We start from the raw sequence: 27,597 nt of genomic DNA, 5'->3' as shown, positions 1-27,597 counted from the left end.
GTCGCAAAGAGTCGGACGTGACTGACGCAGCTTAGTACGCACGTAGCATGCACATGTTACAAGGGCAGAGTTGAGTAGTCGCAGCAGAGGAGGAGGCCCACAAAATCTAAAATGTTTACTACTGGCCTTTTCAGGAAAAAGTCCTGTCCTCTTGAGGGCCTCAGGTTGGCCCTGTTTGCATCTCTTCATCCACCAGCCTAGCTGGGGGACATGGTATACCAAGTCCCCCATGAAGAGCCAACCACTCAAACCCTGGCTAGGCTGTGCTTCTGCTGACATGACAGACTCTACCGCCCGCTAGTGCCTGAGCCACAGGTTAGTTAAGACGGTCACAGTGGTTGAAGCACCTCTGTTCTCAGTCTGCAGAGGCCAGGAGAGAAATCACTAGAACTTTATTTTTTAAAACTTTAAAATTAGCAACCATTAGAGGGGAATCTTCTTTAACTTAATCTTTTCTTCAATGTTTGAAAAGTATCTCATCTTTGTTAAGAGTTCCTTGGCTTTTTCAAAATTGTCTGAAATAAAGAGAAAGATTAATGTGAGAGGCTTCATTTCAAGCAAGAATAAAATCACTCCACCCAAGGCAGCTGGATCAAAGCTGAGGGCCGGGCTCTGGAAGGTTGATCAGTTACTCAGTAGATCTGAGAGAGGGAGATGGAACACCTGGGTTGCTCTCGGGGACAGAGGACTTACAACCAAAGGGAGCAAAAGCATCCTTGTTCACAGGATTCAGACTTTAAATGAGAAGCTGATTCTTTTTCAGGATGATACCCAGTATAACTAAGGTTGGGTTTTTTTGTTTTTTTAAATTACTGAATTTTGGCTGTGCTGAGTCTTTGTTGCTGCATGGGCCTTACTCTAGTTGTGGCGAGTGGGGGCTACTCTCTAGCTGTGTTGCTCGGCCATCTCATTGCTGTGGCTCCTCTTGTTGCGGAGCAGGGGCTCTAGAGCACAGGCTCAGTAGCTGTGGTGCATGGGCCTAGTTGCTCCGTGGCATGAGGGATCTTCCTGGACCCGGGATCGAACCCGTGTCCCCTGCATTGGCAGGCAGATTCTTTGCCGCTGGGCCACCAGGGAAGTCCCTAAGTTGTGTTTCAAGAGTTCTCCCCCCATGGTATATGGTGGTTGAAGCCTGATAAGGAATGTGGAAGCACCTGGTGCAGGGAGAGAAGGATGGAGTGGACCGGCAGGCCACCACATTCAGGACGGCAGTCTTGGTTCCAGACTGCTTCTACTTTCCAGGTCCTGCTCTACAACAGCTCTCATCACACTGTATGGACTCATCTCTGGGACTCTAGATTCTGAGAGGTGGCCCTAACTCCTTAGAATAACCTCCTTTTATCTGGGTTAGTATGAGTTGCTTTCTCCTTCCTGCAGTGGAATGATCCCTAGGCCAAAGGGCTATTATTGTCTTATTTAAGAGGTGTCACTAGACAGGGATGGAGGGAATGGGCTGTTCCTGCTTAAAAATAGCTAGAAACAGATCTAGTCTCTTCAGCCTGAGAGCCAGGAGCAGTGAGGACTCCATATTTACAATTTAGCACAGTTGGGCCATGGGCTTCTCCTTATGGGCTCTGCAGAAGACGGGGCTTTGCCAAATGTTGACTGTGTGGCCTTGCCCTCAGGTCAGTCTGGGTTGGCTTCCGCCCACATCCCTCACCTTATCTTCCCCTACTTGCCAAAGGGGAATGGGAGCATTTTCTCTCATCTCATCTTCAGTGGACATTTACTGGCTTGGCACACACCTGGATTCTCTAGCAAGACTGTGAATCCTTGAAGGCAGAAATGTAGGCTTATCTCTATTTTATCGCTCCCCACATACCTGTCATAGGATGGGCATGTAATAGCTACTTATTGAACGAATGGTTATATCTCAGTGCTTAGAATTTCTTTCCATATTTAAGAAAGTCATGAAATGAAGGGAGTACCTCTTTCAAAAGCTCTGCTCACATCGTCAGTCAGTTCTTTCTGTTTAGCTGAAAAGGAAAACCAAGATCTTAATTTTTCTATTTAAGTAGACTGATAATATGAAGACAATCCTCTGTCATCTTGTGAATACAGCACAGCGGGGAGCTTGGATTCAAGGGCGAGGCCTCCTGACCTCCGTCTCTACGTGTTCACAGTGGCAGCTCCTGTTTCGTGCAGCTCTGGCTGACCCTAGTTACAGAGTTTTCCCACCCACGCAAGGTCTGAGGGGCAGTCACCAAAGTTCATAAAAGGGCTATAGAAGCATTAAAAAAGAAAAAAGGACAAGGACATATCTTATCTCCACCAAGCACTCTAAGTCTTCCAGGTTTCAGCTAGGAGAAAAATCAACAAGCTGGGCTCACCCATCAGCAGGGTGTTATAGAATCAGGCAACCACTAGCAAATCATACAGCCTCTCCTTCTCAGGTAGCGCTAGTGGTAACTCTCCTGCCAATGTAGGAGATGTAAGAGATGCAGTTTCGATCCCTGGGTTGGGAAGATCCCTGGAGAAGGAAATGGTAACCCATCCCAGTATTCTTGCCTGGGGAATCCCATGGACAGAGGAGCCTTTGGGCAATGGTTCATGGGGTCGCAATTGGACACGACTGAAGTGACTTAGCACTTAGAACGTACCTGAAGAGAGAAGATGCCAGATGAAGTAAAGGAGCAGCTCCCTCATGCTTGCATTATTCCCTCATTAGGAAATGAGGAATTTTATAAGTGCATTTCCCAGATAGACAGTATTAATCATTTATGGGGGTACCTGCTTTCAAAGCACTTTTAAATATATTATATCCCTATCATAGGCAATGACAGGTATTGGGAAAATGTACTGTGGTTACACAGCTAGCAAGTTGAAGAGCTCGGAACAGACCCCAAGTCACCTGACTCCTAGTTCAGTGGCTAGAAACTCACTTTTCTGGTAGCAACGTGGTGTCAACAAAAAAGAACAGTGGATTAGGAGTCTGGAGGCTCTGAAGTCCTGACCCCAAAACCATCTAGCTCATGCCCTTGAACGTTCACTTTAACTGGGCCTTAGCAGGTAAGGGAGGAAATTTAGGAATTATTGCACTCATCTCACATGCTAGTAAAGTAATGCTCAAAATTCTCCAAGCCAGGCTTCAGCAATATGTGAACCATGAACTTCCTGATGTTCAAGCTGGTTTTAGAAAAGGCAGAGGAACCAGAGATCAAATTGCCAACATCTGCTGGATTATGGAAAAAGCAAGAGAGTTCCAGAAAAACATCTATTTCTGCTTTACTGACTATGCCAAAGCCTTTGACTGTGTGGATTACAATAAACTGTGGAAAATTTTGAAAGAGATGGGAATATCAGACCACCTGATCTGCCTCTTGAGAGATTTGTATGCAGGTCAGGAAGCAACAGTTAGAAGTGGACATGGAACAACAGACTGGTTCCAAATAGGAAAAGGAGTTCGTCAAGGCTGTATATTGTCACTCTGTTTATTTAACTTATATGCAGAGTACATCATGAGAAACGCTGGACTGGAAGAAACACAAACTGGAATCAAGATTGCCGGGAGAAATATCGATAACCTCAGATATGCAGATGACACCACCCTTATGGCAGAAAGTGAAGAGGAACTCAAAAGCCTCTTGATGAAAGTGAAAGTGGAGAGTGAAAAAGTTGGCTTAAAGTTCAACATTCAGAAAATGAAGATCATGGCATCCGGTCCCACCACTTCATGGGAAATAGATGGGGAAACAGTGGAAACAGTGTCAGACTTTATTTTTCTGGGCTCCAAAATCACTGTAGATGGTGACTGCAGCCATGAAATTAAAAGACGCTTACTCCTTGGAAGGAAAGTTATGACCAACCTAGATAGCATATTCAAAAGCAGAGACATTACTTTGCCAACAAAGGTTCGTCTAGTCAAAGCTATGGTTTTTCCTGTGGTCATGTATGGATGTGAGAGTTGGACTGTGAAGAAGGCTGAGCGCCAAAGAATTGATGCTTTTGAACTGTGGTGTTGGAGAAGACTCTTGAGAGTCCCTTGGACTGCAAGGAGATCCAACCAGTCCATTCTGAAGGAGATCAGCCCTGGGATTTCTTTGGAAGGAATGATGCTGAAGCTGAAACTCCAGTACTTTGGCCACCTCACACGAAGAGTTGACTCATTGGAAAAGACTCTGATGCTGGGAGGGATTGGGGGCAGGAGGAGAAGGGGACGATAGAGGATGAGATGGCTGGATGGCATCACTGACTCGATGGACGTGAGTCTGGGTGAACTCCTGGAGTTGGTGATGGACAGGGAGGCCTGGCGTGCTGCGATTCATGGGGTCGCAAAGAGTCGGATACGACTCAGTGACTGATCTGATCTGACCTGCTTAAAGCCAGACAGTAACGCTAGAGCTAAAATAACCCCCACCACTGACTGAGCACTTACCATGAACCAGACTCTGTATCAAGTGTTTTACACACTTTGTTGTCCAGTTGCTAAGTTGTGTCTGACTCTTTGTGACGTTATGAACTTCAGCATGCCAAGCTTCCCTGTCCTTCACTATCTCCTGGAGTTTGCTCAAATTCATGTCCATTAAGTCAGTGATGCCATCAAACCATCTTATCCTCTGTTGCCCCATTCTCCTCCTGCCCTCAATCTTTCCCAGCATCAGGGTGTTTTTAACTTACTTAATCCTTGCAACAATGGGTACTAATATTGTCTCCATTTTACAGATGACGAAACTGAGGCTCAGAGCGGGTGAAGGCACTTTGCTCAAAGTCACACAAAAAGTCAGTGGCAGTGTTGGGAGCGAACCCAAGCCCACCTCACCCAGAGCCTCATGATCTGCCTGCCAAAGCCATGCAGCTGCACCTTCTGACTGCAAATGCTGAGTTTCTCTTTCTCCAACACCACACAGCTCTAGTGCTGATATACCCCCACTGGACAGCTCCCCCACCAGAACTTCTATTTTACTGCTTTTAATTTGTTTGTTATTTGTTCACTCACTTGATAAATATTTACTGAGTCCTCATTACACTCCAAGTACTGTTATGTGTGCTGAGGATGTGAGAGAAGCAAAAAGCAGACACAATTTCTGCCTCCACAGAACTTCTGGTCTAATAGGGGAGGCTGATGTGGGGCCAATAATCTTACATAGAACAATAAGGTTATAACTATTATTAGTCCTACAAAAGAGGGGTACTCTCAGCTAAAAGACATAGACAGAGGTCCTCTGAGGATTTCCTGAGGAAGTGGGGACTGCCCCCGGATCTGAAGGAGGAAGAGTTAGTAGACGGGGTGGAGGAGAAGGGGATTTTGGGCAGAAGCAACAGTACCTACAAATGCCCTGGGCAGGAAGGTGGAAAGTACAGATGAAGAACTGGAGGCAGCCTGCATGGCTGGAATGGAAGGAGCAAACAAGAGGAAGCAGAGGCCCAGTTATCCAGGTCTCTTTAACCTGAAAGTGATGGGGAGCCAAGGGAGCCACTTCCAAGTTTTTAAGCAAGGCCAAGGGTGCTATGATTAGATTTGGGTTTCAACACAGGTGATAGTGTAGGAATATATCAGACTGAAGGTAGAGATGGACTGGTCTGGAGTTACTCCAGTCATCCAGGTGGGAGAAAATGGTAGCTTGGGACGGGGTGGTGGCAGTGAAAATGGATGGATGGATTTGAGACGCAGTAAGAAAGCCAGTTTTTCAAGACTTGCTGATAGACTGTCTATGGGGGGGAGGGGGAGTACGTTGTCAAGAACGCCTATTCAGTGTTTTGGACTTGAGCAACTGCAGAGCGTCATCCACTTAGAAAGGGAATATCTTCAGAGGAATAGGTTGATTTTGGGGGATGGAGGACGGACACTCAAGACTTCCATGTGGGACACACTGAATTGGAATATATAAACTCCCTGAAGGCCCAAGGTCATGTCCTTCTGTTCACTGCTGGATTCTCAGTGTCCTGCACAGTGCCTGATACACAGTGCTGTTGCTGCTGCTGCTAAGTCGCTTCAGTCATGTCCGACTCTGTGCGACCCCATAGACGGCAGCCCACCAGGCTCCCCCGTCCGTGGGATTCTCCAGGCAAGAACACTGGAGTAGTTGCCATTTCCTTCTCCAATGCATGAAAGTGAAAAGGGAAAGTGAAGTCGCTCAGTCATGTCTGACTCTTAGCGACCCCATGGACTGCAGCCTACCAGGCTTCTCCGTCCATGGGATTTTCCAGGCAAGAGTACTGGAGTGGGGTGCCATCGCCTTCTCCGTGATACACAGTAGGCACGCCATAAACATTTGTGAAAGTTTGGACATGCATACAGTTTGAGTGAGAAACCTGGAGCCTTTTCTACTTGGCATGGTTAATTTTATGTGCCGACTTGTTTAGGCTGCAGTGCCCAGTTGTCTGGTCAAACACTAGTCTAGATGCTGCTGTGAAGGCTTTCTGTAGACGTGATTAACGTTTACAGTCAGTTGACCTTACAGAGACTATCTTTAATAACACAGGTGGGCCTCATCCAATCAGTTGAAGACAGTAAGCCAAAACTGAGTTTTCCTGAAGAGGGAATTTTCCCTCATGACTAACATAGAAGTTCTGCCTGAGTTTCCAGCCTGCTGGTCTATCTGACACAATTTGGATTTGCTAGCTCCTACAATCGCATGAGCCATTCCTTAAAATAAGTTTCTCTCTCCACACACACACACACTATTGATTCTGTTTCTCTGGAGAACCCTGACTGACACTCTATGGAATAAAGTGAAAGTAAAGCAATATGGGATCATAAGAGCAAGGTTTCATTCTTTGCTCTGCTATATCTGCTGAGTGACTTTGGGTATTTCCATGAATTTCTGAGGCCTGTTTTTCTTGGCAGGGATAATATTATCATCCAAATGATGTCATGGGTAGGAAAGAGCACTGTGGTCTACAAAATACTATTACATTCTTAGTTTAAGCCTGCTTTCCAGAGAATTAGGGATTTTGCAGGTCTAACAAAACGGGTTTCAGTATGATCAAGAAAAAAAAATTCCCTGAATCACTATGAAGACCAATGTGTCCTCTTTATATGCATTTTCCACTTAACTTCTACATATATAGGGACTTCTCTGGTGGTCCAGTGGTTAAGAATCTGCCTTTGGGCTTCCCTGGTGGCTCAGATGTTAAAGTATCTGCCTGTAATGCGGGAGACCTGGGTTCTATCCCTGGATCGGGAAGATCCCCTGGAGGAGGAAATGGCAACCCACTCTGGTATTCTTGCCTGGAAAATCCCATGGATGGAGGAGCCTGGTGGCCTATACAGTCCATCGGGTCGCAAAGAGTCGGACACGACTGAGTGACTTAGACTCTACGTGTACTCAAAATAGCAATATAAAATATTTGGTACTATTTTTATCTTTTACCTCTGACAATAGATTCAATCTCTTTCATGGCAATTTCACCTTGAGCTTCTGCAAGTTTTTCATTGATTTCCATTATTTCCGTGAGGAATTGACTATCCATCTCATAGTCTGTCCCTTCAGGAATCTCTATTCCACGGAGCTTTAGCTATTGGGGCATAAAGCAGGGAAAATTAAGTTTAATTCAAGAAATTATGGCTAGAGTCATAAATCCTACTCACCATAAATCCTTCTCACCCTTTAGAACAAAATGTCACTCACACAGAAAACTTTAAGTGTCCCAGTGATGAAACTGGGACTGAGACAGGAGTATTGGAACTCTCCTACCTGGAACTATGTGACCCTAGAGAAGTCATTCTTCCACTTGGGAGGTTGAACTATGTATCTGTAAAGATTCTATTAAATCCTAAAACTCTAAGGTGCTCACTTCTCTACTAGCAACTAAACAAAACAAAAATTACTCTTTCCTGAAAGCCAGTACCGTCTAATTCTTTAAATTTATAGCAAATGGTGTAAAAAAAAAAAAAAAAAAAGGCATTTGGGCAAGTAAAGTTTATAGAGATACTCAGAAAACTATATGCATGTAGTATTTTTGAGGTTAATTATGGGTCCCTAGACTAGCTAAGATCTCAAGCACTCTTCTGTTGAATACAGGGGAACAGCTGTCCCCCAGAAGAATGGGATCAGGCAGTCATGATAGAAGGGTTGGAAAATCACCTTACAAGGTATAGTCCCCTGCTCAGGGGGGCCAGAAGGGTCTTATAGGCCTCATTGACAAGGGTCGAGTGCTTCTCTGAGAAGTCCTTTTCATTCTGTAGGTGGAAATGAAGATAGTCATATTACCACGCAAATCAGCCATCTTACATTCACAAACTGTTTCATAAAACACTGATGGGCCAGCACATAAGGAAGGAGAACTGGTGTGGGATAAGCTGTTTTAATTTTCAGACAATGGGTTTTAATTCTGCTAGGAAGTAAGGTTGGAGAAGGCAATGGCAACCCACTCCAGTACTCTCGCCTGGAAAATCCCATGGACGGAGCAGCCTGGTAGGCTTCAGTCCATGGAGTCGAGAACAGTCAGACATGACTGAGCGACTTCACTTTTACTTTTCACTTTCATGCATTGGAGAAGGAAATGGCAACCCACTCCAGTGTTCTTGCCTGGAGAATCCCAGGGACGGCAGAGCCTGGTGGGCTGCCATCTATGGGGTCACACAGAGTTGGACACGACTGAAGTGATTTAGCAGCAGGAAGTAAGGTAAAAGCTCTGAGTGTAGGATTAATCCAGGGCCTGGTTGGTTGTAATCAGGCTGCCCCAGGGCAAAGCTGGTTGTCCAGTTTTGTCCCTGGTAATTGGTAATCTCATAACCACAGGCCACTGCACCCAGGGTGCATATGTGTCTGGGTATGACTGTGCTATGTCTGTTGTGCTAAGTCACTTCAGTCATGTCTGACTCTTTACGACCCTATGGACTGTTGTCCACCAGGCTCCTCTGTCCCTGGGATTTTCCAGGGAAGAATATTGGAGTGGTGGCCATGACCTCCTAGAGGGGAGCTTCCTCATCCAGGGAATGATTGGGGATGGCCAATAGGCTTACCTGAGACCTCTGGCTGAAGAAATCTGGGTGGACAAGGCGCTGTAGTTGCTGGTATCTATGTTGGAGCTTCACAGTGTCAACTCTGAAGGAGCGGTTGCTGGAAGGAAATCAGGAGATGAAACTCATGCATCAGATATTTACAGATCTGTATACTATGGGCCTTGGAGAAGGCAATGGCATCCCACTCCAGTACTCTTGCCTGGAGAATCCCATGGACCGAGGAGCCTGGTAGGCTGCAGTCCATGGGGTTGCGAGGAGTCTGACAGGACTGAGCGACTTCCCTTTCACTTTTCACTTTCATGCACTGGAGAAGGAAATGGAAACCCACTCCAGTGTTCTTGCCTGGAGAATCCCAGGGACGGCAGAGCCTGGTGGGCTGCCATCTATGGGGTCTCGCAGAGTCGGACACGACTGAAGCGACTTAGCAGCAGCAGCAGCAGCAGCAGCGCTTGGTTCCTCTTCTCAGGGGGGACACAATAAACATGTAGACAAGAGCTATTCCAGAAAGTGCTAGGTACTGTAAAGGAAAACAGAATAGGTCAGAGAATGGTAGATGTAGTGGACAAAGAGATGACATTTGAGCTGAGACCTAAATGATGATGAGGAGTAATCAGAGATTAGAGGAAAGACGCATTCAGGCACAGGGAACACGCAGAGACCTTGAAGTTAGAACAAGACTGGCATGCTTGAAAACTTACAGGGTAGTGTTACTGCGACCCTTCATACGTGCTCAGTGACTGGTGGGGCCAGAGCCCAGGGTTAAGGGGCATTCCAGAATCACACTCTATTTTTCTAAGGCCCAGGTCCTTTCATTTCTGCCTCTCACTTTATTTTAAACAAATCCCCTTCACTTTTTATTCCCAGAGCCTGCACTATCTCTTTAGCTCCGCCCAAATTTGTCACCTCTCCAAACTCCTCGACCTTCCGTGTAAATAGGAAAAACACTTATTTCTCAGACCCTCCAGTTCTCACTTTTCCCTTAGATTCTGCCCACAGCCTTAAGTTTTTCCATGCTCTTACTCTCATATTTTGGATACCACTTCTGTACTTCTTTCTTAAAAATCTCAAGCCAACTTTAAACATTCTGAACTTCAAGCTTCTATGCTCCAAAGTGAAAGTGAAAGTTGCTCTGCTGCTGCTGCTGCTAAGTTGATTCAGTCGTGTGGGACTCTGTGCGACCCCATAGATGGCAGCCCACCAGGCTCCTCCGTCCACGGGATTTTCCAGGCAAGAGTGCTGGAGTGGGGTGCCATTGCCTTCTCCAATGCATGAAAGTGAAAAGTGAAAGTCAAGTCGCTCAGTCGTGTCCGACTCTTAGCGACCCCATGGACTGCAGCCCACCAGGCTCCTCTGTCCATGGGATTTTCCAGGCAAGAGTGCTGGAGTGGGGTGCTACTGCTTTCTCCGGAAAGTCGCTCAGTCGTGTCCAACTATTGCGACCCCATGGACTATACAGTCTATGGCATTCTCTAGGCCAGAATACTGGAGTGGGTAGCTTTTCCCTTCCCCAGGGGATCTTCCTAACCCAGGGATCTAACTCAGGTCTCCCGCATTGCAGGAAAATTCTTTACCAGCTGAGCCACCAGGGAAACCCAAGTATACCGGAGTGGGTAGCTTATCCCATCTCCAGTAGACCTTCCCGACCCAGGAATCGAACCGGGGTCTCCTGCATTGCAGGCAGATTCTTTACCCTGAGCTATCAGGGAAGCCCTAGGGCCGCGCCAAGTACCCTCCCCTCAAAGCCCCGCCTCTCAACTTGGCCTTCTCTCAGAACCCGCCCCTCCATTGCTGCCTTCAAACTTCAGTTTCCCCTATCCACTCCCCGCCTCTCCACTCCAAGACTCCCTCTCGTCTTCATCCCCTCAAAGCGTCCTCGCTCAGGCCAGCCCCTTAATTTCCTCCCCAGGCACATCCCACGCATCCTTCTCGACCAGGCTCCACCCCAGCCCGGTCCTCCAGGGCTCCGCCAACCTGTGTGACTGGTCCAGCCTTCCTCCTCCCCTAGCCCGACCAGCCCTCCCCTCTCGCACGTCCAGACGCGTTTCAGGAAACGGCCTCCATACCAGTCCATGAGGCTGAAGTAATCTCGAGTCGGGTCAGGTGGCTGCAGCGCGCGGCACTGAGGGCAGAAGAACCGGTCCCCCCGCGGTGGGCCCCCTGGGCCGCCGCAGTTCCAACATCGTGGGGAGCTGCTTCCTGCCAGCGACGCAGCATTGCAGTTTAGCAGTCTTCTCCCGAGCACCCCTGTCGGCCACCACCCCGACGGCCGGAGAAAGGCCCCGGTCCTTCCGCCCCACATCGGGCCGGCGGCCTGCCTCGCCGAGGTCACCTGAGCCTGACCAGACTTGTGCTAATGATTGGCTGGGGAACTAGGCGGAGGGCGGGACCACTCGGGGGAAACCTGGATTCTGAGTCCCGCTCTGCAGCTTAAACTACAACTCCCAGAAAGCATTGAAGCTGCGGGGGCGGCCACATCCGCTGCTTCTCATTGGTCCGGCGGGAGCGGAGGGGTGTTTTGATTGGTGGAGGGTGGAGTTTGTATCCGCGGGTTTAGCGCCACTCCGCTGGCTGCGGCTGCTCTGGGTTGTACTCTTCCAGAGGGGCTCACGCGGTGAGTCATAGTGGGGAGCTTCTTTTGGGTATTTAGGGGTTCGAATCCTGTCCTCAGGGTCTTATTGCGAGCTGAATCTCCCGAGCCTTCATCTCGTCCTGTGTATGAGCTCGGGGAGGCGCGGGGGAGAGGAATGCGTGGGAGACTCTTCCTCCTTTGTAGACAAACCTCGAGGTGAATTTCACTTCCCTTGTTACTTACAAGCAGAAACTGGCCCAGAAGTACAGGATAAGAAAGAACAAAGTTATGCTCTTCAGAATCAGAGCCAAGCTGCTCTGCGGAAAGTTTTAAAGATGTTAGTAATTATTATCATGAAAGTGAAAGTGAAGTCGCTCAGTCGTGTCCGACTCTTTGCGACCCCATGGACTGTAGCCTAATCAGGCTCCTCCGTCCATGGGATTTTCCAGGCAAGAGTGCTAGAGTGGATTGCCATTTACTTCTCCAGGGGATCTTCCCGACCCAGGAATCGAACCAGGATCTCCCGCATTGTAGGCAGACGCTTTACCGTCTGAGCCACCAGGGAAGCCCAATTATTATCATAGTTTGGTTCAATCTGAAAATGCCTATTGAGAACCCACTCTCAATAGGCTCTGCTGGAACTGGAAGCACACTGACTTGTGTAGGAAGATGCTTCGAGAGTGTCCATAAGCAAGTGTGGGGGATTGGGTGGCAAAGGGAGGGGAGGGGGCCACCAGTCTTCCTTGGGACTCAGTTTCTCTATTTGAGGAAAAATAAATTGTGTTGCACTTGTAAGGCCTTTCTCTGCTTTCAGATTCTTTGGGCCTGAAAGTCCGATTATCAAGCTTTACTGAGGGGGTGGGGTTGAAAGAACGTTGCTGCAGCATCTCATTTGATTTTCTAGCTCCGTCTACTTTTTGAGTTCAGAGAGGCTGTGATCTACCTAAAGGTCATGCGAAGAGCTGACTTAGCTGACTCCGAATCTGTTTGCTTATAACCTCTCCACTATACATGGCGGAGGCCCATGTAGTCCTGGTGTGGTGCACCCTTTTTATCAGGTGTGATGATAGCAGCTACCTCTTGACACACTGTCTTTTGCCACTTTTCAGGGCGGAGAAGTTTTGCTCCAAAGCCGCAGGAGGTCACACCTCGGCTGAGGTGGTATCAGAGCATCAGGTCCTGAAGTCGAAGCTCTGGCAGCACCTCCCTGGTGCACTTTGAGGAAACCTCACCAGACTTTTGCATCTGGAAGGACGTTTGTGTCTGGAAGGCCTATGTAAATGCAATAATCTGTGTCGGTCATGTTTACTATATTTTCCTTGAGGGGTAGCCTGAGTGTGGAGTTCTGGAGAGAAAGCCCTTAAAAAAAAATCAGATTAGGGATTTAAAGTTAGGATTTGAAAGTTACTTTGACTTTACTGTAGGTTCTGTTATTGGGGTTTAACTGTGAAATTAATTCTAAAACAAGGGTGGGACCCTCTGTTATGATCTTCTATATGTCTGAATAGTTCTTTCTGTTGTGCTGGGAGGTCATTTGGGATGCTGAAAAGATGAGCCACATAGTTAATTAGCATGACAAAGGGCTAGGTGGGATTGTTTAGAGCTGTCTTAGTGTTTTGCTTCTTTAAGTGGCCCAGCTCTTAGTTTGGAGTCTAGGAATCTAGAATGAACTTGGGTCCTACCCTCCAGGAGCTGGTTTGGGTAAGGGGCATCAGTGACATTTTATGTAAATGTCACCCCTGGGGTGATGCAGCCAATTTCTGTACAATTTTTCTTTGCTCATCATCTATGCCAAACCACCCGACCTTTCCCCTTCTTTGCTTTCCGAAAATACCTATGTAGTTTAAGTGCAGTGTTGATTGTATTAGTGAATACATTTTAGGTTCCATTTCTTTTTTCTTAAAAAATATTTATTTATTTACTTGGCTGCACCCGGTCTTAGTGACAGCCTGTGGAATCTTTTTAGTTGTGGCATGAGGGATCTAGTTTTCTGGCCAGGGATTGAACCCGAGCCCTCTGCATTGGGAGCACAGAGTCTTAGCCACTGGACCACCAGGGACCACCATTTCTAATTTTTAACAATTGGATGAGTGTAACCTGTTATGATTCTCTCCCTTCCCCAATTCAGTATCTTTGTTTTTTCACTTATTTATAGTCTTCAAATTGTTTCTTTCCCCTGTGGTTTGTGGCTGTCACACAAAAAACTTATTAGGTGAACATAATCTGAAGAAAAACTGAGCTCAGAAGAGTGATGGCTGTAGACTGTTGGAATTTTAATTTTTGCAGAGCATGCTTGTCCTGGATCTTCTTTTTTGTTTTGTTTTGGCTGTTGTAATATGCCCATCCTTCTTCGTTGACCTTTAAGTCTTGTTCCTTGAAACTCACCTGGTTGTGGGACACTTATTTTTGAGGTGGTGATGTCTCGGGAGACGAATGTGGAGTGTCAGCAGCCCCGCGGCAGCGCCTCCCCGCAGTCCCAGGGTGGCTTCTCACAGTCCCAGGGTCCCTCCTCGCAGCCACACAGCTCCTCGTCACAGTCCCAGGGCACGTCCAGCCAGTCCTCCCACTCCAGCTCTGGCACGCTGAGCTCCTTAGACACAGTGTCCACGCAGGAACTCTATTCTATTCCGGAGGACCAAGAACCCGAGGAGCCTGTCCCTGCCCCTTGGGCTCGATTATGGGCCCTTCAGGATGGATTCTCCAATCTTGGTAAGATCTTTTGTTATGCAGTGCAATATTTGGCTCAGAAAAACAGTTACAGAAAGTTGTTGCAACAGATAACCTAAGACACTCCTGGAATGATTCTGGAGTTTGGAGGTGGTGAAAGACAGAACTGAGAAGGCAGTTTTGGGTCATGCACTGGCTCTTACTTGCTGTGGATCCCCTTCATTTATTCTTTCACCAAATGTTGATTTGGCCTCTGCCATGTGTTGTCCATCTGAGGAGGGTTGTGGATGTTTTCCCTAGAAAAATGTTAATTCATGCAAACTTGTAAACATTTGTTGTCTAATCACAGAAATGTCATCACTTCAGTCCTGCTCTGGTGCAGCAGTTTCAGAGCATCTGTGTTACAGTCTTAGGATGGAGAAGGTTATTTGTTGACTCCCTGTTATTTGTTTTTATCTCAAAATAGCCAACCTTGCTGTTTAAACATACTCATCCACTCTGACAGCTGATTCCAACAGTGAGACTTTGCTTTCAGTATGTCTTATTTAGTATTTTTCCTGTCTCGAATTAAAATGACCTCTTCATTAAAAAGATGGCTCAGCTGGTAAAGAATCAGCCTGCCAATGGGGAGACACAGGAAACGTGGGTTCTATCCCTGGGGCGGAAAGATCCCCTGGAGATAGAGAAGGCGACCCACTCCAGTATTCTTGCCTGAAAAATCCCATGGACAGAGGAGCCTGGAGGGCTACAGTCCAATGGGTTGCAATGTCAAACACAACTGAAATACGCACAATACACTTCATTTTAAAAAATGAGCTTGATGTTTATGGAATAGAGAATAATAATATAAGGAAATGAATGACTAATGTACCATTTTGTACCTTGTCAATCACCTTTCCTTTTATATCATGTGCAACTTGGTGACTTGAAAAAACAGTAAAAAGTGGAGAAATAATATAACAATATTCATATGTATAACTTTAAATTTAGAAGTAAACATTTGAAAAAAAAAAAAAAGAAGTAAACATTTGAAGCTACTTTTTACTCATTTAAGCCATATTTTTAAGATAGGCTTAGGGCTGATGTATGGTGAATGGGACACAGGAGTGTTAAGAGTGAAGTGGGATGTATCTCCTTTTTTTTTTTTTAATTTTTAAAATTAAAAAAATTAATTAATTTATTTTAATTGGAGGTTAATTACTTTACAGTATTGTAGTGGTTTTTGCCATACATCAACATGAATCAGCCATGGGTGTACGTGTGTTCCCCATCCTGAACCCCCCTACCCCCTCCCTCCCCATCCCATCCCTCAGGGTCATCCCAGTGCACCAGCCCTGAGCACCCTGTCTCATGCATCGAACCTGGACTGGTGATCTGTTTCACATATGATAGTTTACATGTTTCAATGCTATTCTCTCAAATCATCCTACCCTCGCCTTCTCCCACAGAGTCCAAAAGACTGTTCTTTACATTTGTGTCTGGATGTAGGATGTATCTCCTTTAAAAGGGAGAACTTGATATATAAGAGAGTCCCTTGGACTACAAGGAGAGCAAACTGTCAATCCTAAAGAAAATCAATTCTGAATACTCATTGGAAGCACTGATGAAGCTGAAGCTCCAATACTTTGACCATATAAGGCCAAAAGATCCTGATGTTGGGAAAGATTGAAGGCAATAGGAGAAGGGGGTGACAGAGGATAAGATGGTTAGGTACCATCACCAACTCAGTGGACATGAATTTGAGCAAACTCCAGGAGATACTGGAGAACAGAGGAGCCTGGTGTGCTACAGTCCATGGGGTCGCACAGAGTTGGACATGACTTAACAACTGAATAACAATAAAGTAATTGCTGAATAAAGAGGAGCTACTTTATTGTTATTGATTCAAACCCTATCTTCTAAATACTTTACAGTTTTAGCTCTTATACTGATCCCTGAGTTGATTTTTGTACTTGGTATGAGGTATTGTCCAAGTGCATCCTTTGTCATGGCAATGCCCAGTTGTCCAAGAACTATTTCTTGAAGAGACTTTTTGAATGGTCTCGATACCTTCATCAAAGATCATTTTGAAGCCATTTGGTGGCCTTTTGAGGGGGAGGGAGGCTCCGAAGAGCTCCTGGTACCATAGTCCTTTATGTCTCAGCACAGAAAGACTTCAGTGAGAGGCAAAGTGATAGATAAAGCGACTTATTAGAATAGGGGACTTCTGAGGTTTACCAGTGGGGTAGGTGAGAGATGCTGCACTGAGAACTTACTAGTCTGTAGCTTTATGGTAAAAAAAAAAAAAAAAAAAAAAGTGGGCAAGGGGAGAAGACCGTGTTTGTTTTTCTTGAGTAGATGTCATGCTTCCATCATTAGCTCCTCCTGCATGTTTAGCAGGGGAGATTTCTTGTCCTTTCATGGTCAAGCTGCTGCTGCTGTGTCGCTTCAGTCGTGTCTGACTCTGTGCGACCCCGTAGACGGCAGCCCACCAGGCTCCCCCGTCCCTGGGATTCTCCAGGCAAGAACACTGGAGTGGGTTTCCATTTCCTTCTCCAATGCATGAAAGTAAAAAGTTAAAGTGAAGTCGCTCAGTCATGTGCAACCCTCAGTGACCCCATGGACTGCAGCCTTCCAGGCTCCTCTGTCCATGGGATTTTCCAGGCAAGAATACTGGAGTGGGGTGCCATTGCCTTCTCCGCATGGTCAAGCTAGGTCCACAAATTGTTTTCATGTGAGCAGAGAGCATGTCCCAGGGATCATTAACTTACTGAGCTCGCTGGCCAGGATGTGGGTTCACACCACTATTGTTTTATTGTTTGGGGGCGTGTCTCGTGCTTCTGTTACATGGTTTTGTTGCTAAGCAAGATTGCTTGGTTTTGTGATTTAGCAAACCTGCTTTCTTGAGTAATCATTAACTTATAGGGGTCTCTCATATTTTTTCTACTTACAGTCCTCTAGCGTGACTATTTAATCACTTACTTTATCCCTTTACTCTGTCCTTATCAGTTTGAGCATAAATGTCAGGGTTTAATTCTGGACTTCCGGTCCATTGATCTATGTGTACATCCTTATGCCAGCACCACAGTCTCAATTACTATAGCTTTGTAGTAAGTTTTGAAATCCAGAGTGAGTTCTGATTTGTTCTCTTTCAAGATTGTTTTGACTACTATGGTTCTTTCCTTTCTCATAGAAATTTTAGGATACGTTTGTCACTTCCTGCAAAGAAGGCCTCTGGGGTTATATCTGTAGATCAATTTGGATACTGTTCCCATTGTAACCGTATTAAGTCTTCCAGTCTATGAACATGAGATATCTTTCATTTATTTAGGTCTTTAATTTCTTTCAACAGTGTTTTGTAATTTTCAGGACACAAATCTTGCACTTTAAAAGCTATGTACTTTAGTATTTCTTTTTCTTTTTTTAATTCATTTATTTTTGCTTTTGCTGGGTCTTCATTGCTGCACGCAGGCTTTCTCTGGTTGTGATTAGAGGGGCTACTCTTGGTTGGGGTGCATGGACTTCTCATTGCAGGGGCTTCCCTTGGGGCAGAACAGAGGCTGTAGGCGCACAGGCCTCAGTAGTTGCAGCGGGGGCTCAGTAACTGTGGCTCACGGGCTCTAGAGCCCTGCTTCAGTAGTTGTGACACTCGGTGCTTAGTTGATCTACGGCATTTGGGAAGCTCCCAGACCAGGGATTGAACCCTTGACCCCTGCATTGGCAAGCAGATTCTCAACCTCTAGACCACTAGGGAAGCTCCCTTAGTATTTTTTTTTTTTTTAATGTTTACTTCTTTTCATTGTGATAAAATATATATAACATAAACATTTGCCATTTTAACCATGAAGTATGCAGTTCGTTGGGCTTCCTTGGTGTCTCAGTGGTAAAGAATCTGATGCCTGCTAATTCAGGAGACAGGGATTTAATCTCTGGGTTGGAAATATCCCCTGGAGAAGGAAATGACAACCCACTCCAGTATGCTTGCCTGGGAAATCCTATGGACATAGGAGGCTGAGAGTCCAACATGACTTAGGGATTAAACAACAGTAACAAATACAGTTCACTGGCATCAGTACTTCCACATATCTAGTTCCAAAATTTTTTCCTTTGGTAATTTCTCCTTTCCCATTCCTAGCTTTACTGAAACATATGTAACTAACATATGTAACATTGTATAAATTTAAGATGTACAATTTGATACACGATATATATTGCAAAATAATCCTCACCATGGCCTTAGCTAACACCTTCATCACATCACAAAATGACCATTTGTTTTCTTGTAGCTTTACAGTTTCATTTCTATTTAAGTCCTTAATCTGTTTCAAGTTAATTTTTGTGAGTGGTGTAAGATAGGGGTCCAGTTTCATTCTTCTGCATGTGATTATTCAGTTTTCCCAGCACCATTCATTGAAGAGATTGTCTGTTCCCCATCGAGTTCTGTTAATTTGTAACCTATTTTCTGTGTCTTTTGAGTAGATATTTCATATAAGTGAAATCGTAATTGTCCTTCTGTGTCTGGCTTCTTTCACTTAGCATAATGTTTTCAAAGTTCATTCATGTTGTGTCATGATTTTCTGAGCAGTCTTTTTTTAATTGGAGGATAATTGCTTTACAATGTTGTATTGGTTTCTACCATACAACAACGTGAATCAGCCATAAGTATATGGCTGAAGTGTATTCATAAGTATATGAATCAGCCATAAGTATTCCCTCCTTCTTGAACCTCCCTCATACCCACCACCCCATCTCACCCCTCTAGATTGTCCCAGAGCACCTGTTGAGCTCCCTGTGCTAAGCAGCAGTTTCCCACTACCTATCTTATTTTACTCATGGTAATGTATGTTTCAATGTTTATAAGTAGTTTTAAAAGGTGTTTGAGACATGAAATTCAGCAGCCCTCTGATGTGTGCTTTTGTGTTGCAGATTGTATTAATGACAGCTACTGGTTCGGGAGGGATAGAAACTGTGAATATTGCTTCGATGAGCCCCTGCTGAAAAGCACCGATAAATACCGGACATACAGCAAGAAGCACTTTCGGATCTTCAGAGTAGGTGTCAAATACCCATACATTTGGGAAAACTGGTCATCTAGACGTCACGCTCAGCTATCTCCCGACTCTAACACCCCACCATTAAAACTTTGAAATGAAATGTTCTCTATTTTAGGAAATGGGTCCTAAAAACTCTTACATCGCATACATAGAAGATCACAGTGGGAATGGAACCTTTGTAAATAGAGAGCTTGTAGGGAAAGGAAGACGCCTTCCTTTGAGTAACAATTCTGAAATTGCACTTTCAGTATGGAGTAATAAAGGTAATATTATTATCTTCTGGTTACTGGAACTTTCTCCTCCCGTATAAAAGGAAAAATGACACTGTCCTTTGCAGAGTATGGTTTAGGTAAATAAAGTAAGTAGGTTAGCATTCAAGATTCATTTCAATCTTAGCTGCATTTTTTTTAATTATGAAAAGTTCTATCAAGACAGATTTTCTAAGGTTGGATTGGTTTGATTAATTTCATTTAAAGCCATATGCTTTAAATAATCATATTGCTTAATTTATCATTCATTAATTGATCCAGTTTAATTACGTCAACCTTAGATATCAATGAATTATTTTAGGCCATTAGTTCATTTCCCTCCCCACCTTTTTCTCTCCCTTCCTCATTCTTCCTTTTCTTTGTTCCTTTTAGACATTAATTTCTGTATATATTTGTTGAGCTATTATGTATAGCCCGGCATTAGGCTATGTGCTTCCCTGTAAGAGTCTCAGTTTAGATCTTCCACCTTAAATATTGCATGGTTATCCTCTGAAAGTGGAAATGTTTATCATCACCATTGGGTAGCATTTTATACGCAGCTGTTCCTAAAACTTCATGAATATCACATCTGAAATGAACAGTTGTCATTCATTGGGGATGAAAAAAAACAACCTACAGAATTAAACATGGCTCACAGTGATTTTAAAACCTTGGACAAGAGCAATACTCTTGTTTCTTTAATTTGAAAAAACCTCACAGATCTTCCCAAAACTTGAGGGTTGGATGATGTGAAATAGTATCTGTTTGTGTGGGTGACACCTTACAAATACGGATTCCCGGAGGCATTGTCCCTCAGAGCCTGATCCACCAGTTCCAGGGGTGTTAAAAATCCTTCCCAGGTGGTTCTCCTGCAGCCAGTCTTCAGAACAGCATCTCGGGATTATGGCTATTCTTGCCGTCCTGGTGTACATTTTGATTGCCCTAGTTTTCTGTTTTCCACTTTGTTTCCTATCTGATAATTACAGTTGGCAGCTGCACAGGATTTTGCTGTTTTGAAAGCACCCAGTCAAGGGGGCAAGTAGGCACTAAAATGTGGCCTGTCCTCTACTTGACAAGTGGTGTGCCATCCTTTCATAATTGTTCTATCTAAAGGGCACCTTTTGGAGAAGGCAATGGCACCCCACTTCAGTACCCTTGCCTGGAAAATCCCATGGATGGAGGAGCCTGGTGGGCTGCAGTCCATGGGGTCGCGAAGAGTCAGACATGACTGAGCGACTTCACTTTCACTTTTCACTTTCATGTATTGGAGAAGGAAATGGCAACCCACTCCAGTGTTCTTGCCTGGAGAATCCCAGGGACGGCAGAGCCTGGTGGGCTGCCGTCTCTGGGGTTGCACAGAGTCGAACACGACTGACGTGACTTAGCAGCAAAGGGCACCTTTTCTAATTTGAACAGAGGTGTTATGTAGTCTGAAGCTGGCCATGATTGAAATGGATCAAACTGGTACTCTGCAGACCGCATTTGGCCTATTGATATTTTATTAGGCCTTGGTTGATGTGTGTGCTTTAATGTGAAAATCCAGATTTCTTTGAAAAGATGGGCTATCTGGCCACACTTGAGCCTATCGTCCATTAATTCAAGGATCTGCAGGTGCTAAGTAGAGGCTGCCTCCTTCAGAAGTCCCCACTCACTGCCCTACATCTAACACTCACCCCAGCCTTACCTATTTCCATGACCTTCTGGCTTCTGTAGGCAACTGAGTTTGCAGCCTTTGAAGTAGACCTCAATACATGGGAAAAATACATCTCAGAGCCCCTCAGATCCACTGATCTAGGGTGTCATTATAACATCTAGGTTCATAAATATCCACAGAGAGGAACGGTTGTATCCTCGGTGGCCAGCAGGTCTCATTCATTAGGCAGGTCTCTGCCTCCTGGGGACCAGCCTGCATTGAAATGTGCTGAGCTGGTTCAGATTTCTGCCTGACACTGGTTCTCTAGGTTACTCCAGAGTGGTTAAGACCTGTCAGTTGAAATCTGAGAAACTCATGGGTCTTCACAAATTTCAGTGTTTCCTGATATTATAGGCTGTTGCAAATGTACCATTTTGTAGAATTGTAGTGTTTAATAACTGACTGCAGGTTTGGACCAGTGGATGGTTAAATTATGAAATGAGCAGTTTTTTTGGTACTCTTTCTCAGATGTAGGCCAAATAGTAAATAAATAAAGGAGGTTTGGGGGGAAAGTGTTATTTAATTTTACAAGTAAGTTCAGGATGGTTTGCGCTGTAAGATACCAGCTAGGTAAAGGTAGAAATGACTGAAAGGTGATAATATTAGTGATGGTGACCTCTGGCTTTATTTTTATCTGGATATTTACTTGCCTTGAATATATTTTCTAGATTTAAACTATTTGGCATTTGGTTCTGGGCCCAGCTGATAACTGTTCTGAGGTCAGTGACTAAGCACAGCATTGACATATGAGTTTCTTGCCGTGAAGTGAGAATGATACTGTGTTTCCATTGTGGGAATGAAACTTGCTGCCATCATTTCTCAAGGGTTTCATGATATCCGTTGGCCTAGCTAGTGATTTCTTTGGGGTTAGATGTTAAATGGAACTAAGCATGATTGTCTTATACTCCATACATTTACTAAGTTATAGGACCATTTATCTTCTCTTTATCAAATGGATTAATGGGACTTGTCTCTGCCATTTTTTCCCCTTAGTTTTTGTATTTTTTGATCTGACTGTAGATGATCAGTCAGTGTATCCTAAGGAATTAAGAGACGAATACATCATGTCAAAAACTCTTGGAAGGTAACTTTTTTGTTTTCTTATGGAACTTGCACTTAATTTCTTTCTAGATGTTTGTCACTGGTTAGCTTTTTGTTCCTGATTTTATAGCATTTGTTATGTATAGAAAATATTTTAGGGTACCTATTTGTGATAGGTATGTTACTGATTTATTTGATCATTTTCAGTTGAACAGTTTTTTCTTTTTAAAAGCAATTTTATTGAGATAATTTTTATATCATATAATTCACCCATTTAAAAGTGTACAATTCAATGGTTTTTCATATATTCAGAGAACTGTGAAGCCTTTACTACAATCAATTTTAGAACATTTTCATTACCTTCCATAAAGAAACATTTATTGCATTTCTGCGTTCTTCAGAATTGTGACATCTTGGGAAGAGAAATGGAGCTGACCATTGAATAGCAAAGTTCTCAAAAATCTTTTGGTCTCAGGACCCCTTACACTCCTAAAAATTACTGAAGACGTCAAAGAGCTTTTGTTCGTGTGACTTAGGTCTTGAAATTTACTGTGTTAGAAATTAAAATTGTTTCTGTCATTTAGTCATGTCCGACTCTTTGCAACCCCACAGACCGTAGCCCGCCAGACTCCTCTGTCCATGAGATTTCACAGGGAAGAATATAGGAGTGGGTTGCCATTTCCTTCTCCAGGGGATCTTCCCAACCCAGGCATGTCTCCTGCATTGGCAGGCGGATTCTTTACCACTGAGCCACCAGGGAAGCCCAGAAATTAAAATGGAGACATGTTACTAATATTTGTTAATTCATTAAAAAATAGTCACTTATGTTAAGATAAATAACATTTTTTTTCAATGAAAAATAATTATTTTAGAAAAGATTAATGAGAAGAGAGGGAAAGCTTCACATTTTTACAAATCTGTTTCATACCTGGCTTACTAGATGGTGGCTGGAGCCTGATATTTGCTTTTTCACTTGTGTTTTTTTATGATACTGCATACCATGTAGCCTCTGGAAAACTGTACACTCGTGAGAAAATGAGAGAGAAAAAGGCAAATGATGTCTTCGTGTCATTCTCTAGCTAGTACTGACTTTGTGGGCATTCTGAATGGATCTTAGGGCCCTTTGGGGGTTGCCCATCAAGAACCACTTCCTTAGGGAAGGTGTTAGGACACCTTTACCACGCACCCGATGTCCTTCACCCTCCCAGCCCTCCCCTATCCCCGACAGACTTTCTGTTTATTGATATTTTCGGAAACATGAAAGAAAATAGGAGAAGGTGATAATCACTCACGTTCCTGCCACAGAGAATTAAGCACAATGTACTCTTTATGATTATTTGCGAGAGATATTTCAGTTTATGAACATTAAATTCAGTAGCTCATTGTGTTCCCATATTTGGCATTGGCTGCTTAGAAGCTCGCAGCCAAATTTGTGTCAACCCTAAAGAAATGTCTGGGACTCTTGTTTTTCCTAAGGGAGGATTCAACACAAATTCTCTAGCTTTTAGCAAGGGACAGAAATGAGCCAGGTAACAAAATAAATTTACTGGCTGTTATAACTGGGTATACGGGGGCACAGTTGACTTCTGGTATGACTGGGCCAGGAGGCCTTTAGGGCTTTATTTCACTCTTATGTTTTAATTATCTATTTGGCTTTATGTGGCTCAGTCTGAGGGTTACTGAAATGTTACCAGGGCTTTTTCTCCATCTCCTGATGCCTGTATTCTTTGCTGTTCTCCCATAGAATTACTTTCTCTGGGTGTCAGGAAAAATGCCTTCCAGGAGTCTCATATTCATATTTTCTTTCTTCTAGAAACTACAGCATAGAGAATTGTTTCTCTCCCAACATCAGCATTTGATTCCAAAGAAATCCCTAATTGGCTCAATTTTATGTGTACATCTACCCCATAGTCCCAGGAGTGGGTGTTGTACTACTATAGGTACTCTGCTAGACTCAACAAAGTTTTCTCAGGCAAAAGGTGACTGTTATCATAGCAGAAGGGGAATTAGAAAGTGTTTTGAGTAGATTTTTAAAAATCATAGTTACATGGAACTTTATCTCATACCATACATGCAAGTTAACTCAAAATGAAACAAAAAACTAAATGTGAGAGGTTTACCTATATAACTGTAAAAGGAAAACATGGAGACAACTCTATGATCATCGAGTTTGCAGTGGTTTCTCAAATGGCACCAAAAATGCAAGCAGCAAGAGAAAAAATAGAAAAACCAGACTTTGTCAAATTTTAAAAGTTTGCATGTCAGAAAACACTGTCAGGAGAGTGAAACCCATATGAAATGAGAAAATATTTGCAAGTGAGATATCAATATATATATTGAGTGATATATATATTGACAAGTGATACGGACTCAATATCCAGAATAGGTAAAGAACTCTTACAATTCAACAACAAAAAGAGAACCCAATTTAAAAATGGGCAAGATATTTAAGTAGACATTTCTCCAAAAGAAGATATAGAAGTGACCCAAAATCACTTGAGAAGATAGCGTCATTAGGCAAATGTAAATCAAAAGCACAGTGAGATGCTACTTCAAACCCACTAGGATGACCGTAGTAAAGAAACAGAAGATGACAAGCGTTTGTGAGGATGCAGAGAAATTAGAACTCTTATGCAGTGCTGTTGGGAATGTACAATGGTACAGCCACTGTGGGAAATAGTTTGATGTTGTCTCAAAAAGTTAAACATAGAATTACCATATGACCCAGCAGTTCCCCTTGTAGGTATATACCCCCCATATTGGAAACAGATGTTCAACAAAAACTTGTGCATGAATGTTCTGCTGCAGCTCTGTTCACAATAGCGAAAAGGTGGGAACGACCTAAGTGTCCATCAATAAGAGAATGGATAAACAAACGGTGATGTATCCATAGAACAGGCTACTATTTAGCTATAAAAAGGAATGAAATACTAATACATGCACGGATGAACATGCTGATGAGCATACTGATACAGCATGGCTGAACTTTCAAAACATTCTAAGTAAAAGAAGTTGGAAAAAAGACCACATACTGTATGAATCTACTGGTGGGAGATATTCTGAGCAGGCAGATCTTTACAGAGAGAAATAGAATTTGCCAGGGGCTAATGGCAACCCACTCCAGTGTTCTTGCCTGGAGAATCCCAGGGATGGGGGAGCCTGGTGGGCTGCCGTCTCCATATGGGGTCGCACAGAGTCAGACACAACTGAAGCGACTTAGCAGCAGCAGGGACAGGAAAAATGGAGAGTGAACACTGAGTGGGTATGGGGTTTCCATTTGTGCTGGTGAGAAAGTTCTGGAACTTGATAGAAATGATGGTTGTACAACATTGTGGATGTACTTAATGCCACTGAATTGTACACTTTAAAATGATTACAATGGCAAATTTTATGTATATACACGATACATAAAAACAGATGTCTCGGCAACCCTCTCACCCCATCCCCAGACCCAATGATTATAAAAATCTACTGCAGGTAGGTAACGAGGGCTTGATACTTGATTAACTGTACTGGGTGCCATCCTGGGTAGCAGTCCTGCATTTTAGCATCAGCATCCCAGTTAATTGCGAATCTTGAGGAGCTTGCTGCAAGCAGTTTCCTGGGATACTATTGGTTTCTTAGTGATTTTATTTACAGTGCAATTCATGGCATCAACTGCTTATGCATTTCCTTTGAAGACAGAGAATAAGAAAGAGAAATGGATGAGTGGAAGTAATTTATTTTCAGATGCTGTTTAATATTCTTTGTTGCAGGCATTCATTTTAAGCTAGGACTTGGTTGTATATTTGATCTTTCTCTGGCCTCTGGGAGAAGTTATTTCTCTCTGATTTATTTTTAGTGTCTTTCTGAGCATTTCACAATCTGGAGGGACAGTAAGATTTAGGTTTATATCGCTTGGCTCAAAAAGTGGAATTTGGAGCTGACTCCAAATTTGTTGCTGGATGGTCCCTGTTCCTTTATGCCCTTGACATCTTACCCTGGTGAGGTTTCTGAAAACAGACAATGGACTGTCTTTAACTTGAAATAGCTCAGGCCAGTTCAAGAGTGGTGGGTCTCAGGATTTAAAACACTGTGACAGTCAATCACTTTTTACATTTTTCCCTATTAGCGGTGCCTGTGGTGAGGTGAAGCTAGCTTTCGAGAGGAAGACATGTAAGAAAGTGGCCATAAAGATCATTAGCAAGAGGAAGTTTGCTATCGGCTCTGAGAGAGAGGCAGTAAGTACCTGTGTTGGTGGCTGCTTGGCCCCATCATAAAGAATTTACCGCTCAGAAGAACTTTGGAAAATTTTGGGTATACTGAACTAACCTAAACACAGATAATTTGTTTCCAAAAATATTTGGTTGTACATAATAATACACATAGCAGGAACTTTTTTTTTTTCCTTCCAAGTTGTTACAAGACTGTTTTTACAATAAACGAAAGGAAATTAGGGGAGAAAAAAAAAATCCCGCTGTATCCCCGCTGCTGGAACCCCACAGCTGCTTTTAGTTTTCCCTTTCCTTCTGGTCTTTGTTCCTGTGAACTCATGTTTCTAGATGGCTGAGATCGTATTGTATACAGTTTTGTATTCTGCTTTTCCACATAAGCATTAATGCGTAAACTCTTCCCTACTATATCCTTTTGGATGATTGAGTCTCTGTTTCACCAGCTTTATCACACTTTATTCATCCATCTCTCTGCTTGATCATTTAGGTCATTGAGATAATTTCTAATTCTTTGTTCTTCCTGATAATGTGGCAATGAATACCTCCATGTTTATAGATTTTTAAAAGATCTTGATTAAATTATATGGTCTCTTTATATGGTAACCATTCACTTTTTACATTTCCTGTAATACATACTTACTGCATTGGTGGAGTGGCCAAATGTATTGGTTTTTCAACACATGACCCTACAAAGTAATATAAAATGTGTCCTCTAGTCACGTTTTCCTTTGTGGCCAGCTGTTTCTGGCTATTATGCTTTACATTCCTTAAAGATCGATTTTTTTTTTTTTGGTCCCTAGACAATGCATTCTCACATAGCAAGAGGAATTTCCTTTCAGTGTTCACTTTGTTATAGATCTTTCCCCTGTGATTCTGGGTTTGTTTTCCATTTTGGGGGGAAGAAAATAACCTAACAGATTCTTAATGACTTGGAGCACAATTTTATGTTTTAATTTCATCTTTCAAATCCCATCATATTCTTTAGAGCTCTCTATCATCAGAGTATACCCGGCCTTGGTAATGAGTTTACCGGCTTACAGGAAGAGGCTGGCTTTTAAAATTAAACATCTGGCTTTCTTCGCTGAAGTCCATTTTACATAAATATGTAATTCTATATCCTCTTTGCTTGTAGAGGGTGTAGCCCGTGAGGTTGAGTAACTCGAGTCATTCTTCTGGAATTGTAACGGAGAGCGACTTTTCTACCCTGAAGCTTCCTCTTCCCTTTAG

General features: G+C 43.6%; 2 protein-coding genes across 9 annotated transcripts in view; one reads left to right on the top strand and one right to left on the bottom strand.

Moving 5' to 3' along the window:
- Positions 1-375: 375 nt before the first annotated feature.
- Positions 376-11,262, bottom strand: HSCB (HscB mitochondrial iron-sulfur cluster cochaperone). 5 transcript variants are annotated; one of them, XM_070769778.1, is made up of 7 exons: positions 10,972-11,111; positions 9,251-9,425; positions 8,909-9,005; positions 8,033-8,122; positions 7,314-7,458; positions 1,929-1,976; positions 376-515 (listed from the first exon to the last, which is right to left on the bottom strand). In XM_070769778.1, exons 2-7 carry the CDS (start codon positions 9,289-9,291, stop codon positions 424-426), a joined length of 513 nt encoding a protein of 170 aa, XP_070625879.1. In that variant the 5' UTR covers positions 9,292-9,425; positions 10,972-11,111; the 3' UTR covers positions 376-423. The 5 variants fall into 5 exon arrangements, with proteins under 5 accessions (XP_070625879.1, XP_019832704.2, XP_019832703.2 ...); XM_019977145.2 differs by lacking the exon at positions 9,251-9,425 and having other exon boundaries at positions 7,353-7,458; positions 10,972-11,262; XM_019977144.2 differs by lacking the exon at positions 9,251-9,425 and having other exon boundaries at positions 10,972-11,258.
- Positions 11,263-11,442: 180 nt separating this feature from the next.
- Positions 11,443-27,597, top strand: part of CHEK2 (checkpoint kinase 2) — a 38,409-nt gene continuing 22,254 nt past the window's right edge. Inside the window, exons 1-7 of one of the 4 annotated variants that reach the window (XM_019977141.2) lie at positions 11,443-11,519; positions 12,587-12,753; positions 13,889-14,186; positions 19,050-19,174; positions 19,293-19,440; positions 22,112-22,202; positions 26,271-26,379. In XM_019977141.2, the coding sequence (XP_019832700.2) occupies positions 13,895-14,186; positions 19,050-19,174; positions 19,293-19,440; positions 22,112-22,202; positions 26,271-26,379 (765 nt within the window). In that variant the 5' untranslated portion in view covers positions 11,443-11,519; positions 12,587-12,753; positions 13,889-13,894. The remainder of the gene's footprint in view (positions 11,520-12,586; positions 12,754-13,888; positions 14,187-19,049; positions 19,175-19,292; positions 19,441-22,111; positions 22,203-26,270; positions 26,380-27,597) is intronic. The other 3 variants (XM_070769773.1, XM_070769774.1, XM_070769772.1) reach the window with 3 other exon arrangements.

Source organism: Bos indicus, chromosome 17, assembly GCF_029378745.1.
Source record: "Bos indicus isolate NIAB-ARS_2022 breed Sahiwal x Tharparkar chromosome 17, NIAB-ARS_B.indTharparkar_mat_pri_1.0, whole genome shotgun sequence".
NCBI classification, from domain to species: Eukaryota; Metazoa; Chordata; class Mammalia; order Artiodactyla; family Bovidae; genus Bos; species Bos indicus.
This window is presented reverse-complemented; position numbering and strand designations above follow the sequence as displayed.

Excerpts from the sequence above, each read along its gene's own strand:
- HSCB (XM_019977144.2), bottom strand. The coding sequence starts at position 11,207 with ATGTGGGGCGGAAGGACCGGGGCCTTTCTCCGGCCGTCGGGGTGGTGG. Across the intron at positions 8,123-8,908 it reads TCTTCAGCCAGAGGTCTCAG|AATGAAAAGGACTTCTCAGA; the intron begins GTAAGCCTATTG and ends TTCCACCTACAG. Across the intron at positions 7,459-8,032 it reads TGAGCAGGGGACTATACCTT|CTAAAGCTCCGTGGAATAGA; the intron begins GTAAGGTGATTT and ends ATGCCCCAATAG.